General features: G+C 39.6%; 1 protein-coding gene across 1 annotated transcript; it reads left to right on the top strand.

The window, feature by feature from the left end:
- The first annotated feature begins 11,240 nt into the window (after window positions 1-11,240).
- On the top strand, window positions 11,241-19,731 carry LOC110288368 (serpin B9-like). The gene is made up of 6 exons (XM_021154731.2): window positions 11,241-11,408; window positions 12,527-12,667; window positions 13,125-13,242; window positions 14,631-14,773; window positions 17,267-17,422; window positions 19,324-19,731. The coding sequence occupies exons 1-6, from the start codon at window positions 11,241-11,243 to the stop codon at window positions 19,729-19,731; spliced, it is 1,134 nt and encodes a 377-aa protein (XP_021010390.1).
- Window positions 19,732-20,227: the final 496 nt, after the last annotated feature.

The following is a 20,227-nucleotide window of genomic DNA, read 5'->3' as shown; positions in this document are numbered from 1 at the left end:
TGGGGGTGTCTGCAGACTGCGTGCCCAAATTAACCCAGTGCTGGCATGGACTGGAAGGGCAAGTCTTGTGATTTTAAACTTTGATTCCCCATCTCAAAATCTAATTTCTATTCAAAATGCCTTTGGTTTGGTTGGGATCACGACAGGCAGAACACACAGCCCCTAGGCACACATAATAGTATTCGAAATTACCTGATAATGTTCAAACCTTTGATTCAGAGGCTTACATTTACACAAAGGAGTACTATTCAGCTATTAAAAAACAATGAATTCATAAAATTCTTAGGCAAATGGATGGAACTAGAAAATATCATACTGAGTGAGGTAACCTAGTCACAAAAGAACATACACATTATACACTCACTGATAAGTGGATATAAGTCCAGAAGTTCAGAATACTGAAGATTCAATTCACTGGTCACATGAAGCTCAAGAAGAAGGAAGACCAAAATGTGGATACTTCACCCCTTCTTAGAAGGGGGATCAAAATACCCATGGCAGGATATACAGAGACAAAATGTGGAGCAGAAACTTAAGGAAAGGCCATCCAGAGACTGTCCCCATCTGGGGATCCATCACATATATAGTTACCAAACCCAGACACTATTGTGGATGCCAACAAGTGCTTGCTGATAGGAGCCTGATATAGCTGTCTCCTGAGAGTTTCTTCCAGTGCCTGAAAAATACAGAAGTGAATGCTCACAGTCATCTATTGGACTGAGTACAGGGAGGGCTAGAGAATGGACTCAGGAAGCTGTAAAGTTTTGAAGCCCCATAAGAGGAACAACAATATAAACCAACCAGTACCCTCCAGAGATCCAAGGAACTAAACCTGGTTACAAATCAAAGATTACACATGGAGGTATTCATGGCTCCAATTACATATGTGGCAGAGGATGGACTTGAGGGACATCAATGAGAGGAGAGACCCTTGGTCCTGTCAAGACTCGATGTCTCAGTGTAGGGGAATGCCAGGTCAGGGAAGCAGGACTGGGTGGGGTAGTGAGCAGGGTAGGGGAGATGGGATAGGGGTATTCGGAGGGGAAATGAGCAAAGGGGATAACATTTGAAATGTAAATAAGAAAATATCTAATAGAAAATGCAAAAAGAAAGAAAGAAAGAAAGAAAGAAAGAAAGAAAGAAAGAAAGAAAGAAAGAAAGAAAGAAAGAAAAAGAAAGAAAAAGAAGGAGGGAAGGAGGGAGGAAGGAAGGAAGGGAGGAGGAAAGAAAGAAAGAAAAGAAACCAGTTTCAGACCCACTCCACCATGTACAGTTATGGAACAGATATTGCAACTATCTGTGTCAAAGGCAAAGCTAGATGTTAATTAAAATTATAAGAAGCCACTTTAATTGTAGCAATAAGTAATAGGGTCTAGCATAAAACAAACACAACTTTGTGAATAGATGACTGGAAGCTTTAATAATTGAAGAAGGAAAGAGGATAGGATAGGGAAAGGGCATGGGCTTGTCTTTGTACTTAAATACTGGGAAAGACAGGAGAATGAAGGAATAACAACTAGGATAGGGAGAACAGGGCCTATGGTTTAATAAATATTGGCAGAAGTAATTGTTCTTGGTGAAAAGAAATATGAAACATTGCCCCTGTGACTTTGATATCTGTTTAAATCGTTTTGATAATATTTGGAGATTGGCCTCTAAAGAGAGAGTAAAGTTAAAATGAGGTCATGAGGGTGAAATCGTATGCAGTCGGACAACTGTCCTTTACATAAAGGAGATTGGGTCACAGCAAACAGGAAACACACTGTCAGAACACAGGGAGTAGCTGCTATGTAGGGGCCATGGAAAATCATATGTCAACCCTTTGATTTTTAGGCTTTAGCTTGTTGAACAGGAAGAATAAAAAATCTTGTTATTTATAACACCCAATCAGTGCTGCTCATTATATCCACCTACCTAACTAGCACAAGTCCCCATGCCATTTCTGAAGCAAAAAGGCACTGCCTCATCACTCACTGTCTCACCATGTTTTCTGGGCAGTTTTTTGTTGTAAGTCACACACCTCCATACCTAAAGCACTGCTCCCAAGAAGAACCTCACCTGGATTCTTTCTCAGGTTTCATAACCAAACCTGACCAAATGTGGTAAGAAACTTCCGAGTCTTAGAAGGGAAGCAGTCCAGTATACGTTGCTGAGGCCTATTAAGAGCCAATAAACAGACATTGAGGTCACAGGTAGACTTGATTCCAAATCTTTGCTGCTTCTGAACCAAGTGATCTTCAGTCTTCCATTTAACAACAAAAACCAATGTGGGGCCAGGAAGTCGTGGGGCCTGGAGTAAAAGTATGGTTTAGGTATGTCCAAACAGAAATCTCAACTTGAGATCTCTAGGAGGAGGACCACTACCCCTATCGGCCCTGGGTCTACATGTCCGAACATACACAGCCCTGTACCCCTATCATTGTCCTCTCTCCAAGAGATCAAGTAGCCAGTAGCCACATTAAGATTTCTCTCCCCTGGTCATGTCCAGCAGCACCTGGCATTCCTCCTTATGAAAATGATGAATCCCTATTATCCTGGCCACAGCCTATGATGGACACTCACCCCATAAGCCCCATATCCTCCAACACTTAAGGAATATTACTTACCCCCATTATATGAGAAATTTCATTGAAATCTCTCTCCCAAGTATTTGTTCTAATTGTTATCACAGCCACTTGAAATTTCTTTCGGGCCCAGCTCTTCATTCACCCCTCCCTCCCCTCAACATATGTCACCAGTTGTAAAACCAGGGTAGTCACTTTGAGATTTGAACCACATCAATTGACTATCAGTGATCTATAGGTGCTGTAAAATGAGGGTGATTCCAGAAATCATCTGGCCTGCAATGGTTCCCCTTTCCCTCACGCAGACCATGGCTAGGGCTGAAAAGAAGTTTATGCCTTAGAAAAGTACATTTTTCAACTCTCTTCACCATTATTTTCAAAAGGTTTAAAGCAAAGATGCCATTTATTTCCCACAGAGGATCCATGATTGTGACCCTGGAACCAGGGATTAAATTCAACATCACATAAGCATAGGTTGTTGTGTAAACTGCATCTTAACTGTCACATATAGTGAGGCTATGGCTCAGTGCATAAAGGAACACACGGTTTATGTATGGTAAAGGTCACACTCATTAAATGATAAGCCCTGCTGGTAACAGTCAGGCTAATTCAGGGACAGGACTGCCTTTCTAATGTTCAAGAAATTATTAATTACATAAAGAGCCACAAGGAGTCAGGTAAGAAGACACAAGGCAGGAATAGACTCACTAGCCTAGAAATCAGCAAATGCAGCAGAAGAGACTGGGAACATGAGACTGTAAAGGTAGTGTCTGTCTGCTCTGAGATCACCCAGAAATATTAACCAAAGTCCCATTTCCCAGCCTGCCAGCTTTAGTGGACTAAGAAGCTTACATTAAGTCTCCCAAATAGTGTATGAGAACATGTAGCACATAAAAGGGGATAGGAAGTTTCTACCTGCAAGAGAAAAAAACACACCTCTAGGAAATGTGAAGAAACACAGAGTGTATCCTGGCTGTTAGCTGTGGTCAGACTTACAAAGGTGCTGAAGATATAGATCCAAGTCCCACTCCTTTGAGCATACATACTCATGGTTTTGTACTGGGTATTTCAGTTAACTGGTATTTGTTTCTTTGTTTGCATTTCTTGATGATCAGAATTGTTCTTATTGGCTAGTAAGAATCTCTTTAAACTTGTTCCTTTGCTTTGAGATGTTGGTCTCAAACATACTGGTTTAGTGGCAACCAAAGAGTCTTACACGCTATGTTCAATGTATCTAATCCAAGGACATAATTCTTTCTCTCTCCTGGTTTCTGTTAATAGAAGAGTTGTCAGTAAAGCAAAAGGTTGTACTAAAATCCCAGTTTCTGCTATTTGGCACACCACCAACAAATGGGGAGACACACTTCCCTTCAGAACCCAAGTAGACCCCACAGTAAATTTTGCCTTGGAAGTTCCCGTGCAGGACAGAGTGGGGTCAGACAAGGATGGACCAATGATAGACAGGACAACACCTTGGCAGCTTAGTTCTATCAACTCTGTCATGTTTACCTTGATCTCAGGTCAGGAATCTCACTGAAAGGCTTTGGACCTCACTGGATAGTCAGTTCCCCTCTCCATTTTGACCATATTGAATAATCCTGCTTTTTCCTATTTTCACTATGAATTTGTCTCTTTTAATACCTTTTTAAAAAGACAGGTTGCCAAGCCTGCATTTAGAACATCCAGAGCATAGATTCTGACCCTATATGAAAATTGACCTGATTCTTGAGTGTTTATGACAGAGCCTCACTATGTAGTCCATGCTGTCTGGAACATAATATAAAACAGACTGGATTGGTACTCACAGAGATATACTTATCTTTGACTCTGGATTCTGGCATTATGTGTGTGTTCCTGTTTACCCACCTTAAAATAATTTATTTGCTCACTTTAGAGAAAATGTCTGATAATGACTCTTATATGGGATTCACAGTTTGTGGCACATTAAATGAATTCTTCACAGCTCTAGCCATAATGAAAATTTATTAATCTCCCCAGGATTCTTTCTTACATAACGTTTATTTCAGGCATTCTGTTTCCACCATTTAATTGAGGCACTTCCAGCATGAGCCAGCTTCCTGCCACTGTGCAGTCTATATTCTGATTCCAGGACATGAGGAGGGTTAAAGGATAATGGAAGTTAACAGAAAATCATGGAGTGTCATAGACAAATAAGACCTATTCATTAACATTGGGTGAAGGACACTAGGCAGGTAGCTGCTAACAGGTACCCAGGCACATGATGTTCAGTCTTTGGGAGCTCTGTTGAGTCTTGAAGGTTGATATTGCTTTTCACATGGAAATGCAATCCCAATCAGCCCCTTTAGTCCTTCCCCTAACTCTTCTATTAGGGTCTCCATGTTCAGTTAGATGTTTGGCTTCAAGCATCCATATGTCTTTTGGTCAGTCTCTTTCAGAGACTCTCAGGGGGCAGCTATATCAGGTTCCTGTCAGCAAGCAATTATGGTATCAGCAATAGTGTCTGGGTTTGGTGACTGCAGATGGAATGGATCCTTAGGTGGGACAGTCTCTGTGTTGCCTTTCTTTTAGTCTCTGCTCCATTGTTGGTCCATAAATTTCCTTTAGACAGGAACAATTGTGGGTTTAAATTTTTGAAATGGATGTGTGGCCAAATCCCTCAACTAGCAGCCATGCCCATGGATTGCAAGCTGGTAAAACCACTCTGAAAATGAGAGTGGAGGTTCCTCAGAAACTTAGAAATAGTTCTAACTAGGGACACAGCTATACCATTCCTGAGCATATACTCAAAAGATGTTCCAACATATAGCAAGGACACATGCTCCACTATGTTCAAAGCAGTTTTAATTATAATAGCCAGAATCTAGGAAAAACCCAGATCTCCCTCAACAGAGGAATGGATACAGAAAATGTGGTACATTTACACAATGGAATACTAATTGGCTATTCAAAACAATAAGTCCATGAAATTCCTAGGCAAATGGATAGAACTAGAAAATATCATTCTGAGAGAGATAACCCAGTCACAAAAGAACACACATGGTATGTACTCACTGTTAAGTGGATATTAATCAAAAAGCATGGTATACCCATGATACAACTCATTGACCATATGAAGCTCAAGAAGAAGGAAGACAAAAGAGTGGATATTTCAGTCCTACTCAGAAGGGGAAAAATAATTATGGGATATAGAAGGAGGGAAGAGAGGAGGGATAGGGAAAATGGGGCAGGATCAGGTGTTACAGGAGACAGGGGAAATTGAGAATACAGAGTTTCAGGAAATTGAACAGAGGTCTGTAGCACTGAGAGATGGGGAACTGGGGGCTAGCCACTAGAAAGTCCCAGATACCTGGGAAGCAAGAGGTTCCCAGGACCCTACGGGGATGACATTAGCCCAGAAAGGGGAGATACATCCTGTAGAAAGGGCGTTTTCTAACAGAGGCCAGAAAGATTCTAGGAAGGGGCAAATCAGGGATATGACTATGGCAAGGAGTATTTTCCCCTAATCATGTCTCATAGAGATGGCAGAGTCACCTGACATGTGCATACAATGTGAGGATTATCCGTCTTTATGGTAAAATTTAGAATTTACCATAAAGAAAAATGGTAACCAGAGCAGAAACAAACATTTTAGGTCATGCAATTGTTTAGAAATATGATGATAATCATTATGACCACCCAAATAAAAATATGAAAGGGATTTGAGTAGACATTCTTCTAGAAAATATTTAAAGAGCCAGTGAACACATGAGCATTTGAATAATATCACTAGACATTAGGGAAATAAAACTCAAAACCATAATGAAGTCTCACATCACATCCATTGTTTAAAATCAGAAAAGGTAACCGCACACAGGGAGAAACTGAAACTCATACCTTATTGATAGGGACATATTATTGCACAGAAACCTACAAACCTTCCAGGTAGATCTTCAAAACAATTTTAAGTAGAGTTTCCTTATGACCAAGAAATTCATTGAGAGATATCCAATTCAAGTCCAATATACAGATGTTTACATATACATACGTTTATACATTAACATTCATAGTAAATATTAATTGTAAATATACTACTTTCAATATAGAGTGTCTTAACTGTCTTGTAACCCATAGAGATGTCAGATTATAGTCCCTTTAAAGTTACCCCCATAATCTTACACATGAAAAAACAGGAAGTGAGTTTTGGTAAATTGGTGGGTGGACAGGTGGGAAGGGGCAGCTGCTGTAACCAAATGGGTTGCAAGGCCAAAGCAGCAAAATATGGAAGTATTTGAATACGAAAAAGTACATTATGTACAGAAGGATGAGGACCATGTACCATCAAGCAAAAAATACAGTGAGGTTGATGATCACAAAGACTGGAGGAAGATAGAATAGACAGGGAATAGTATTGCTCCTAAGATCTGTGCTCCTAAGAATGAGTACTCTAAGAAGAGAAAGCTCATGTTAGAACAGACTTCATCCAGGAACCAAAGGCAACTCCCCCCCAAAAATCTAGATTATTCAAACTTGCCCCAACCTTCAGGGATAATCAGCAGGGACACAGGCAAGGGAGTAAGAGACTGGGAGGGACAAGAAACATAAACAATGACATCAAGTCAATTTCCTGATCAAGCTCCGAAAAACATTATTCAGGAATGGCAATATAATATATGATCATAGTGTCCTCTTTACCCGCAAACATTATTACTGTTATGACCATGAAAGTTCTCTCAGGATTGTTTATGTAAGCTAGAAAATATCCACAAGGCCATGGCTAAGGCCATGGCTCCTGGCACTAGCTCAGAAGAGTAAAACCTGGACTCTGCCCAGTAGAAGTAAAGGATGACAAGGAAAACTTTGGATAGGGGAGGGGTGAGGGAAAAGAAGAAGCAGTGCATAAAGGAGATACAATGTCAGAGGACACAAGGACAAAGAGGAAATAACTATGTCCCAGCTTCTATAGTGATGTGGGACCAAAGTAAAAATTGACCCCCAAAACACAGGTTAAGATAGGAGATGATCAGATGGGTTGGTAGGCAAAGCAGAGGAAACAGAGAAACATAAAGGGACAGGAAGTTGAAATCCCCTTCTCTTAGTGGATAATGGAGGGTGACTGTGAAAGCAGATGCTGTGTGTAAGGAAGCCAAACCTTTCCTCAAACAAGAGGAGCAAGAAAGTTCCAAGCAAATTTCTATTTCTCTTAATCACTGCTGGGTTGGGAGTTAGAGGACAAGTGTTGTAAGTAGTGCATTCTGTGAACCTGCAGTCAAGCAGCAGAAGATGAGCACCCTGGAGAAGCCCAAAGTGTATAACAGCAAAGCTTCAGGAAGGAAAAGATGGGGAGAAAGCTTTCCACCCATAAGTTCCAAACATTGCATGTGTCGTGGAAAGCTTTTCTTTATGCATGAATGCATCACATATAGCCTGAAATTGAGTGACCTGTCAGGACCAACAAACTGAACCCTTGATATTTTCAGGTACAATGAGATGAGTGATCCTATATATGGGGAGAACTTTCCTATGTCTGTAATGAATTTCATAATGTTCCTGTTGCCCAATAAGGCATCTTACATTGTTGAAGTACTGCTTTCTGTCTTAGATTCATACAACTTCATCCATTGTAGTTTTAAATGCTTGTCTTTAAGTAACTAAATAATAATAATGGATCTCTGTTAAATATAATGAATAATGAGGATTATTGGAGCAACTGTGTGAGATGTCCTTATTGAGAGTCAAGAAAACCACAAGTGAAGCTGCTGTTGAGACACCGAGGCCATGCTCTCCCTTGAGACCCCACTACACTTAGGTTTGCCTCATCCTCACATTGCCTCCTGGGCCTCCCCTCATGGATTGTTGTGTTTAAATATATATGTGTTTGCTTCTTCATAAATCCAATTCTACTTCATACAGGCTCCTTCTGGAATTCCTTTCATGGCAATTTTAACAATTGTGAATTCACAAGACTTAAATGCTCTGAGAATTAAATTCACTGAAGGTGGCACAGGATAGCATGAATGTGGCCTATGCCCATGTCTCTGACATCAGGAAATAATAAGCACGAGCCTTGGAAACATTATATTAGTAACAGAACACCAAATATACATGACAATGTATTCCATTCAAGCATTGCTCATGACTTGGAAAAACAAAGAGAAAGTGGATGTGTGGTTGATAGGCAAGGAGGGTGGATGTAAAGGATGGGTATTGATAATGGGCAGTAAACATATACATCAAGAATTTTATGATAATGACTGTCATATTCCTTTGTAAATATAGTCAAAGCCAAGGAATTTATTCTCTGAAGGACAAATTGATAAGTTGAGAACAAGGTTTACTGATATAAATGTGCCTCTATCCTGGGATAGAATTCCTAAGCTATCACCAGCATGTGGAAGTGGAAAGAAAGACCCAAGATCTAACACTAATGTGCCGGAAATCTCATGTTGGATTGTGACTTCTGAGTGTAAAAGGAATGCACATAGTACCCAGACACACAAGGCAGACAAAACACTCCGACACATGAACTTAATTATTTTCATTTTAAAACAATTAAAGAATGGGAGGCACATATGATGCAGAATTCTAGGAGGTATTTTCATTTTGAGGTATGTGAATGCCTTATCTAGGGATAGAGGGTACAATGCCCTGTATTAATCTGCCTCAGTGTCTTTTTCTGGCCTTTTGCAAGGAAGAGTCCTCTAATATAGCAGTCTATACCCAGCAATTGGAAAATTCTTTTGGAAATTAACAGCAGGATTCTGCCCATGGGTTTTGGCTAGTGTTCACATGACAGGACACCTGGAGCAAACACTGTCACACCTGAATGCCTTACATGGATGGACCCACAGGTATTCTGACATCCTGTTGACCTTCTACCTTGATTCCTTGTCCACCAGAGAACCAAGGATCCTATTAGTCTTATCTCCTCCAGGGCTGAGGTATTCCCCAACCCCCAGTCATTCCTACCCTGCAGAGGCCATAGCTTCATGAGGTCAGGCCACTCCCCTCTACCACTAGCCTGCAGCCCTGAGCATGACGTCCCCACCATTCAGTGAATAAAGGGAGGAACTGAGCAGGGTAAACAGTCACAGAGAACTCCAGGTTCAGAGACCATTGAACACTGCACCGTGAGACCACAAATATTGGAGGTAAGGTAACCTTGCTAAACCCAGGACAATAGGACCCTTAAAGGACTGATTTCGAAGGTTTAGCCTGAGTCCAGGAGATGAAACTGTGGATGTGACATTAGGAAAAGAGACAGCGTGGAGTTTGATCTGGTGGTTATTCATAGAAGTGTTTGTTCTACACACTCCAGTACAGACTGACAATGAGACTTGTCTAAGGGTTGGAGTCCAGATGCATGTCAAGATTAGATGCTGAAATATTTCAGTGGTCTTCTCCCAATGTCATCTGACCATTTTGTCTCTTATTCCTACCGTCAAGCCCATTTGACTACCTCTACCCTCTACTCAAGGATCTGAAAAATCTCTTGCTTTTGTGTTCTTTAAACTTGAGCAAGCTCTAGCCCATCTAAGCTCTGCTCCACCTCTTCAACCTCATTTTAAAATTACTCACCCAAAGTTGTCTGAGCCACCAATCCCCATTCTTACCCTGAGCATGATTTATCCTGATTTTAAGTGGTATGCCAGACATCTATCATGCCAAGGCAGAACTCTTGAGAATGGCAGAGACAACAATCAGTGTGGTAAGGTGATATCACATAAGATGCCCAACCACAGGGTAAGTCACTGAAATAAAGCAGCCAGAATATTCTTCCCAAAACCTTGGGAACACTCATGAGATAACTCCAAGGATCTAGCTACACTCTGAGGATCTGGTATCCTCTGTCTGAAGAATGGAAAGAAGTATGTGTTGGGCTTTTCTGAGGCTCCCTGGGCTTTTGGTCTGTATTTTAGCAAAGTAGAAAAAACATTGGAAAACACTTCAAGAGTTTAATATTCATGTGACAGTGAGAATACAGCCATGGAATGCACAGTGACTCAGAATTGGGTTAAGGTGTTAAGAGCAGTCACTTAGTCTGAGACCAATTTTCCATTCCTCTGGGAGGTGAGGGGATCTTCAGAGAAAAGCATCCTGGGTGAATTTGGCTGATGCAAGGTCCCTGAGCAACCACTGTAGGGGAATGTGCCCTGCTGGACAACAGAGTAGATAATACCAGCTTGAATTTGGGTCTCATTCAGCATTCTGTAGAAGCTGACAGTTGTGGAGGACACTATCTAGTGCATGCATGGATATCTCAGAAGGATTCTTCACAGACCTACTCCAAGATACAAAATTGTGGAAGGCAGGCTAGAGGGGCTAGATGCTCATCGCTGTTCCATTCTCTTAATTTCTCCTTTTTTCCTTTTCTCTTTATCCTCGAAGCAACCTTTTTAAAGAAGAGAGGAACTAGTCTTTATGGACTGAAACTAGAGCCTGCCTTGTAGCTTCTGTGTATGCATTCCTGATGATCTTTCCTTCTATCTATGCAGATGACACAGAAGCTAGTTTGTGTTCCTGCTATGATCAACTTACCTAATAACCTTAACATTCAAAGGACTATAACATAGAGTGAATTTTGCAAATCCTTCTTAAAGCAGCTATGACCTTTGAAATGAAAACCAGAAGTAGAGTCCCATATTTCCCTTCACCAGAACAATGAAACTTCAGTTCTGTGTTCAGTTCCACTTTTTCTTTACCTCCAGACACTGCATCATGAATAATCTGTCTCAAGCCAATGGCACCTTTGCCATCCATCTTTTGAAGATGCTCTGTCAAGACAACCCTTCAGAAAATGTGTGTTTTTCTCCTATGAGCATCTCCTCTGCCCTAGCTATGGTTCTCTTGGGTGCAAAGGGAGACACTGCAACCCAGATATGTCAGGTAAGTACCCTGTCAAACCATACCCTGGTCACATGCACAAGAGCTGCTGAGAAGGGTCAGTAGGAGTTAAATTTTAAATGTTAAAATTGACACTGGTTGTGCTATATTGACTCATCCTTCATTTTGAAGCTTTTGAATTTAACTTGAGCTCTTCCTTGCTCTGATTAAAACTTCATGTTGTTCTTTGTTCAAAAGCCTCTGAGAAGGTGGAAAATCCCTAGGCTAATTGTCTCTAGACCCACCCAATCAGATTAAAAGTTAGACAACACTGTTTATCTAGATAGTCTATGCAAATTTTGTTGTTTTTCAAATGCAAAAAACTGGTTCTGATAACTGCTTAGGATTGCAGCTTGGCTCTTGTCCCCTGCATCCATAGTTAATAGGTCTTGGAATGTGTGTTCAATAAACAACCAAAATCCAATTGAGATTGTTGTCTGAGTTGTTTGTGTAGCTAATCCTGAACTCTAGCATAGGAATATCCACAAACTATTTGATGTAGCCTGGGATAAAGAGGAAGGAAGACTAAATCTCCTCCAGTAATATTCTTTTAAAAGCAATGAGTTTTCTCAAGTAATAACTTGAAGGAAACTCTAAATAAATATTTCACCCAGAATTCATTTAGAAAATGTTGCCTAAGTAGTTTATGCTGAGTCTGGTAGCAGAGGCATTTAAACCCAACTATTAAGGAATTTGAGTTAGAAAGGTGGCAAGTCCAAGGGTAGTCTACACAACTTAGGTTTAAATAGAAAGATCTTTTGGTGTTTTATTGTTTTATTTTGTTTTAAAGATGGAGAAAGGAGGTTATGATCATAGCTGAATGGCAGAGTTCTTCCCTAAAATGTTTGAGAATGTTGGTCAGTCAAAAGTACTGCAATGGGCAAAAAGGGAGTTGAAATTATTTGGAAATTGGTAGCTGCAATCTATCTTGTTTTTTAGATGAATGGATTTGTAATTATTCACTGGGATGGCAGGTCAATTCCTACTTTTAATTTTTACAACGCCAACCTGTCTTGCATCAGAACCACAGTTGCTTGGCAGCCTGAGCGATCTTGAAAATTCCTGTTGCTACTAAAAGTTTCATCCCTGGTCTGAAAAATGTTTCATCTTTTCCTTCTCAGGCACTTCATTTAAACCCAGATGAAGATGTCCATCAGGGCTTCCAGTTGCTTCTCCATAACCTGAACAAGCCAAAAAACAAAAAGTACTGCCTTAGAATGGCCAACAGGCTCTTTGCAGAAAATACTTGTGAATTACTTCCAGTAAGTTGTGCCAGTAGAAAGATAACTTATATCCCAAGTGCTTGCTGCTTTAGATTCAAGGGAAAGGATCCTATAGAAACTGATAAAAGTTGAATTAAGTACTAGCTACTGTGTAGGTACACATATATAAAACCTGCATTTCACAGGCTAGGAACGGACAGAGTCATGAGTTATGCTCCAACCTAAGACACATGGTAAGTCTTGCCAACCTAAGGTTCATCAAAGACAGTAACTATGTTAAGATGTGTTTAAATTTTTCAAATTTGACAACTTGCAGTTTTATTTATTTATGTCTCATAATTCCCATTTGTAAAGGCCTAGTACCTGATGATTTTTGTTGTATAAAGTGATATCTATACTCGTTCAATTTTATTAATACCATATTAATCAGAAGATGGAAAAGCTTGCTGACATTTTATTTTGCAATGTCACCTCACTGCAAATTTTCTCTCTAAAGACATTTAAGGAGTCGTGTCTTAAATTCTATCACTCTGAGATGGAGCAGCTCTCTTTTGCCGAAGCTGCAGAGGAGTCCAGGCAACACATAAACATGTGGGTCTCCAAACAGACTAATGGTAAGAAGTTCAAGTTCCTTCACATCCCACATTCTTGTCCTTTCTATGCATCCTTTTTGTCTTCTTCCTTCCCTCCTCTTTACTTTCCCTTCTTCCCACCATGGTCTGATCTCACTATTTTTCACAGTCAAATTGATGCAAACTAGCCAGACCACATGTTTCAGTTTAGCGATCAAGGAATTCATGGAGGTTCACCTGAGACCCTTTCATTTTAAAACCAAAGATTGTTTGTGTATGTCAAGAACTACAGAGAGAATGATGTAAATGTCATGAGAAGTCATGTGCCTAATTATCAGTATAACATTTTACCTTTGAAGGCATGGGTGATCTGCAGTGTTTCGACATGTGATTCTAACATTCCTGAGACTGTGATTCATGGGTAGAGCTTCACCATAATGATTCCCTGGGGCTGCTTCTTACTAGATTCTGCGTTCTCTCAGCTCCCACCAACTTTACCTCTGCAGAGGACTCCTGTTTCTGCTTCCACAGTTCCTAGATCTATTCCCTTACTTACATTTGATGATATTAGATTTGATTTCCATGAATGGCACTCTGTCAGAATTGCTCAGTTTCATTAAACTAATAGAGCCTCCAATTTGGGGTTGAACCTTGTATGTTTAGATGTCAGATGTGACATGTTCCAAAATTGGTATTTGAATCATTGAGATCACTGTTATTTGAAACTTACAAATGCCTCTGCATCACCTGGTACATTTATATTTCTTCTAAAACACAGATTTAAAGTTAGAATTTTTCTTGCATTCATCAAATATTTGCTGTTTCATATTGGATTTTATGTTCTCTTGAGATCAAATGATGGCCAAAACTATTGGGTTCCAGTGTCAGCTAAAAGTGGCAGGTGCAGTTATGTTAACAAACCAGGTTTTATTAACAGCAATGAGTGAAGACAGGCAGAAAAAAAGCAGTGCTGTTTCTCTCTCAGACCTTCATATATGGCAGCACAAGAAAGATGATGTTCTTTCTGGAAAATGTGTTCATAGACCCATACAGAGATCTGCCTTTTAGCAGATTCTACACTCAATCAATTTGGAAACTATCATTAGCCACAGGAGAGTGTTACCGTGGTGCCCTCCCAACCCTTCCATCATTTTTTTCCTTATTTTGTTCTGGATCTTAGAGTCTCCTTTTCTGCCTTTACCAAACCTGATTTCCTTGTGGGACTTACAAATAATGTTTTTCCAGTGTGTATGACCTCAAGCCAAACATGGCTGCTAGTGTTTAGTTTTGATTTATTTTTAATATAATTAACAAATTAAGTACCTTTGAATAAGTGATACTTTGATCTGCTCAGAAGTAATATATATTTATCAAACAAACACACACACACTATGTGTATGGAACTTGAATGAAGTCTGTTTTCTCCAAAGGTAAAATTCCAGACTTACTGTCAAAAGACTCCGTTGATTCACAGACCAGGCTGATTCTTGTCAATGCCTTATATTTCCAAGGAACATGGTATAAACTCTTTGAAAAAGATAGCACCAAGGAAATGCCCTTTAAGATAAACAAGGTAAGGAATAGTATCCTGAACTTCTTGCCAATGGGATGAAGAAATTGCATGGAAAACTTTAATTGTGAATGTGTAGTACAGGGTGCCTTGGTAGATACTGAATTTCCTGTGTAGGGTGCTGGCCTTGATCTCCAGCCTAAAAAAAAAAAAAAAAAAAAAAAAAAGAAAGGAAAAATAAAGAAAGAAAGGAAGGAAGGAAGGAAGAAAGAAATCAGGAAAGCACAGAAAACCATTTGAGACTTGTATTTCTAAAAGCAAGGTTAAATTTCCAAGAAAGAAATTATAGGAACAAAGAATATTTCCTCTCTTAATGATTGTGCATTGTATGGATGGCTCATACAACTTCTGATCATTTCTCATAAAACCATGCCAGGGCAAGGAAGCAGGAGTGGGTGGGTTGGTGAGCAGGGTGAGGGGAGAGAGGTAGGTGGGTTTTCAGAGGGGAAACCAGGAAAGGGGATAACATTTAAAATGTAAATAAAGATAATATATAATAAACAATAAAACCATAGTAGAAATTGATTTTCATTTAAGTTCTAGAATGCAAAAACTGTGCTGCTATAGTAATGTAATACATATATGGAGCACGAGTAAGAGTAGATAGTAAGAGTACAAAGAAATATACAAACATTTATACAGTAGAGTATTTTTTACTAAAAGTGTTCATTTTAAATTATTGATTGATTTATCACTATTAAGCAGTATTTATAGCTTTTAAATATTGAACAGGAGTGGTTAAATATCAGTTCTTACTAGTGTATGATATCTATTTACATTGATATTAAAGTATTTTGCCCTATCACTATAAATATAACTTAATGCAGTTTTCAGCCTCATAAATGTTAAATTCCTTATTAAATTTTTATTAGAAATGATTTACCAGAAATTTTAAAGGAATGAGGTTTTTGAAATATACAAATGTAATCTTTACTATGGATAATCAAACACATTTTTATGTTTAATGTACACTCTAATTTAAATCTTCCTGTGTCCTAATTCTGTATTTAAAATATACCTCTGGACTATAAGAACATAAACACCTTGATTATATAACAAGGAAATACACAAAATTCTGTCAAGATGGACTGCAACTTGTAATCAGTTAAAAATAATTTTTTGCATTTTGATGGATTATCACACTGTTACTATATCACAAAGAAGCATAGATATATGTTGATATCTTTTCCATCTTTTAATAATTTAATTTGGGATTTCTCTTCCCTGTGATGGGCTATCAGAATGTAGTTCTAACCTAAACCAGTAAGTGTCTATGTTTTTCACTTTCTTATGCTAGAATTTTGTGACCCATTGTGAACCTGTGAGCAAATGTACTTCTGTGTCCAGGCTGTTTTCTCAGAGAATACATTTGTCTGTTGTCCAATTCACAACACTATGAAAATATTGCACTCTATAATTTTTTGGTATTTATAATTGATTATGCTGTTTGATTAGATGTAATAGCTGACCATATTAAATGTTGAAAATCCTACTTCTGATGGTAAGTGTAGCTCACTTTCTGAGATAATCAACTTAAAAATAGGAAATATTTATTATGGGTCATGATTAAGAAGTTTCAGCCCAGGCCAATTAGCCCAATCACTCCAGGTTGTACTAGTACAGTATAACATGGTGGAAATTGTATGGTAGAGACTTATTAACCTTACACCAGTCAGAGAACAAAAGAGAGAAATAGGAAGGGTCTGCAGTGCCAATCTCCTCTTCAGAGGCACCTGCACACCAATACTAACTTTGACCCATTAGAAACTATCTCCTAAAGATTTGGCCTGCTCCCAGTACTGCCCCCATGTGGTAAAAAGCTTTGAAACAAGAGCCTTTGTGGAGTATTTTAAACCCAAGAAGGGCTTTAGAATATTAACGTTTGATAGCACATTTTTCTTGCTGTATAGGATCATCTATCGTTCATCCCTGTGCTAGTTGTTGCTTTTGCAATATGACACACGCTATAACCAAATTGAAAAGAACTCTACATGGAGAAATTAGCCCAGAGGCAAATCTGTTGGTAACTTTCTTGATTAAAGATAAATGGAGTATGTACCAACTCACTGTAGCAATAGCAACTGTGGCAGGTGGTCCTGAGTTGAGAAAAAGAGCAGGCTGAAAAATCCTGAAGAACAAGCCAAAAAATAGCATCTTTCCATGGCTGTTTTCTGAGCTCCTTCTCTGTTTCACTTTAGGACCAAATGTGATCTGAGAGCCTAATATAAATCATCCTTCCATGTTCTTTTGGTAGTGTTTTTTTTTTTTTTTTTAATACTGCAGTAGAAACTTTAACATAGACAGGCCTATATCTGCTTACACTCAATTATGTTAATGAAAATAGGAAGAGGCTGAAAGAATTTGTGGAATTGTACCTGGAACATGAATATTGTTTTCACTATGAGTATAGAAAACACTGGAATTAACTGCAGCTGATGTGGAAACCACCTGATTTCTTTCAATTATATATTTGATGTGATGTATTTCTCTGTTCAGAAGGAAACAAGGCCAGTGCAGATGATGTGGCAGGAAGACAGATTTTACCATGCCTATGTGAAGGAAATCCAGGCACAAGTGCTGGTGATGCCCTATGAGGGCATAGATTTGAATTTCGTGGTCCTACTCCCAGATAAGGGTGTGGATATCAGCAAGGTAAGCCAGGAGATTCTGTAGCATTCAGCACTCCAAATGTCTTTGAGAAAAATCCAGTGTTCATTTGTGTCCTTATTAGAACAGACCTTAACATCTTCACCCTGGCAACTGCCATCTGAGGGATAGTACTCACAGACAGAACTTCAAGCTGTGGGCAGGCACAGGGCTTTGGGATCAAAGATGTGTCCAAGATGCTCATCGTGGTCTATGTGCCCTTGTTACATGCCATAAGTTCATCATTAGAATGGGAAATGACTACTGTGGGGCAATGGGCTATGTATGTACAGACAGCCAAGTCTCTAGTTGAGCTGAGGTCTTGAACCCCAGTAGAACCTGGTGATGATAATTTTCACCTATATTGGATGGAAGGCATTCTCTCTTGTCTCTTGAACCCCTGGCTCCTGTCAAAGTTACATTCCCCATAACCCCCACAGCACCAACAGGAGAAGCTTGTGGCTAACGGTCATACAGAGGATGTTCCAAACTTATGGCCTTCTGGCTAGATTCCTCCTCACAGTTACCTAGCAACAGCAAGATAACAGCCCACTATAAGAGGGGCTTCTTGGCCTCTCCTAGCTCTCTTAAGCTGTTACTTTTCTTTCTCTCTAAGATTTTATCTCTCTCTCTTTTTAAGCCTTCACCTTTCTTACTCTATAGCTCCGTTTCTCTCTTTCCCTTCCCCCTTTTCTCCTCTTGGCCATGGTCAGACTCTCTCATTCTTTTATCTTCTCTTTTTCCTCCTGCCTTTTTACAATAAAGCACTAAAACCATAGACTGTACATCAAGGCCTGAGCTAAAGACACTCACCTGTGTGGGAACCACCTAGAGTCCCCTCTCCCGCTAACCTCTCTTCCTTTCCTGTCCAGGACCAAGTGTCAACCCTCGGTCCCTATTCTATTTTCAGCCTCTCCACCTTATCCAGCATGGGATGCTGGAGACTTAGACCTAGTACCGGGGTCTGACCCTTGTCCACCCCCACCACGTGGTGTTAGTGGTTCACACAGCCAGATGCCCACCCAGGGCCACATGGAAAGAATCCAGCTGTCCTCCTACATCTGCCCCCCCCCCCAACACTAAAACACTAAAACTCTGGCTGGATGCGGGCTCTCTTTCTTCCTACTCCTACACCCATGGCCCCACAGACTACCTAATAGGAAATCATGGCAACTCAGGTAAAAAGTTAGCACATTTCTTGGAACATAATCCCCTTCCATAAATATAACCCATATCATGGTCTTTGTTATTATTTTATTTTAATATCTGAGAATGGAAAATAGCCTGAAACAATATCCCATTTTAACCTAACAATGAGAAACATAAAGTTTAAAAACTAAGGAGGGAAGAGTCAGGTAAGTCATTGTAACAAATGTTGGTCTTCCTTGCATCAGGAAACCCCACAGTCTATGAGCCATCCTCTGAAATGTGGGTAGTAAAATGTGTATGACATAAGGGGTCTTTCTAAGCAAAAGAGCTCCCTGCCTCTCACTATCCAGCTCTCTAACTGTGGCATCACTTCAATAGAGAATGAGTTAGATTTTCATCAACTCCTTTCTTTCCCAATACTTAATTTCAATTTGAGTAGCAATAATTTACTATCTTTGAAACAAGAAAACAAAATCAAATAGAAATTAAACAATAATCAACTGGATAGTGACACTTGTCAGGATAATAGATCTCCCCCAAGGAGAAGACAGACAGATAGCCCTGCCCTGTACTGCTTGTTCACCATTTCCATCATAGAAGTCACAAACAAGCTACCAGGACAGTGGGTTACTCATACTTCCTGGCCATTTGAATAGGCAATTCCTGTATATGATGAGTACTATGAGCAGGGATTACCTGTGTGGCTCTGGGTAAAACCTCAACTGTGAATCTAAATGTTTCTAATTCTGGTTTTTCAGGTGGAAAACAATCTCACTTTTGAGAAGTTAACAGCTTGGACCAAACCAGAGTTTATGAATGGCATTGAGCTTCATGTTTATCTTCCAAAATTTCAACTACAAGAGGATTATGATATGAATTCCCTGTTACAGCATTTGGGAATTTTGGATGTCTTTGATGGAAGCAAGGCTGACTTATCAGGAATGTCTACTAAGGAAAACCTGTGTCTGTCCCAGTTTGTTCACAAGTGTGTAGTAGAGGTCAATGAAGAAGGAACAGAGGCTGCTGCAGCCTCTGCTGGAAAAATTATACAGTGCTGTTTAGGTTCTTATCCCAAAACTTTCTGTGCTGACCACCCCTTCCTTTTCTTCATCATGCACAACACAACTAACAGCATCCTGTTCTGTGGCAGATTCTCATCTCCATAAGACATATTTTTTATAGGGTAGAGTTCTCTCTTGGCAATTCCACCAGCCCTACTGCTCTGTGAGGATGGGCAAGTGGGTGTAAAACATGTTCCAAGATGAAGGAACTTTCATCTTTTCATTCTGATCTATTGATACCCACATTCAGCTCTTCCTACCCTGATATTAATTTGTGTCCTTTGCCAGGTCAGATGACAACAGAGTGTTATGGATTCCTTTATTGTTTAGAAAGCAAAGATAATCGTCAAGATAACCTACAATTATCTCTAAAGTAACCCTAAATAAACTTCCAGTCAATCCACAGACAAACAATGCCATCAAAATACATTGTCTTTTCCTGGAACCACAATACTTGCCCTCACTTGCCTTATTCTGATTTTATCCTAGCAAATGCTTCTCTGGGTGAGGACTGCTACTTGTATTTTTCTGGTATCTGTTCCTTATGCACATTTGAAATTCTGCCCACAACTCACTAGGTATGTTCTCAATACTGTTTAAG

Source organism: Mus caroli, unplaced genomic scaffold (assembly GCF_978045245.1).
Source record: "Mus caroli unplaced genomic scaffold, Mus_caroli_1 scaffold_15, whole genome shotgun sequence".
Classification (NCBI taxonomy): domain Eukaryota; kingdom Metazoa; phylum Chordata; class Mammalia; order Rodentia; family Muridae; genus Mus; species Mus caroli.
The sequence above is the reverse complement of the archived record's forward strand: the minus strand, read 5'-3'. Positions and strand labels throughout refer to the sequence as shown.

Excerpts from the sequence above, each read along its gene's own strand:
- LOC110288368 (XM_021154731.2), top strand. The coding sequence starts at position 11,241 with ATGAATAATCTGTCTCAAGCCAATGGCACCTTTGCCATCCATCTTTTG. Across the intron at positions 12,668-13,124 it reads ATACTTGTGAATTACTTCCA|ACATTTAAGGAGTCGTGTCT; the intron begins GTAAGTTGTGCC and ends TTCTCTCTAAAG. Across the intron at positions 17,423-19,323 it reads AGGGTGTGGATATCAGCAAG|GTGGAAAACAATCTCACTTT; the intron begins GTAAGCCAGGAG and ends CTGGTTTTTCAG.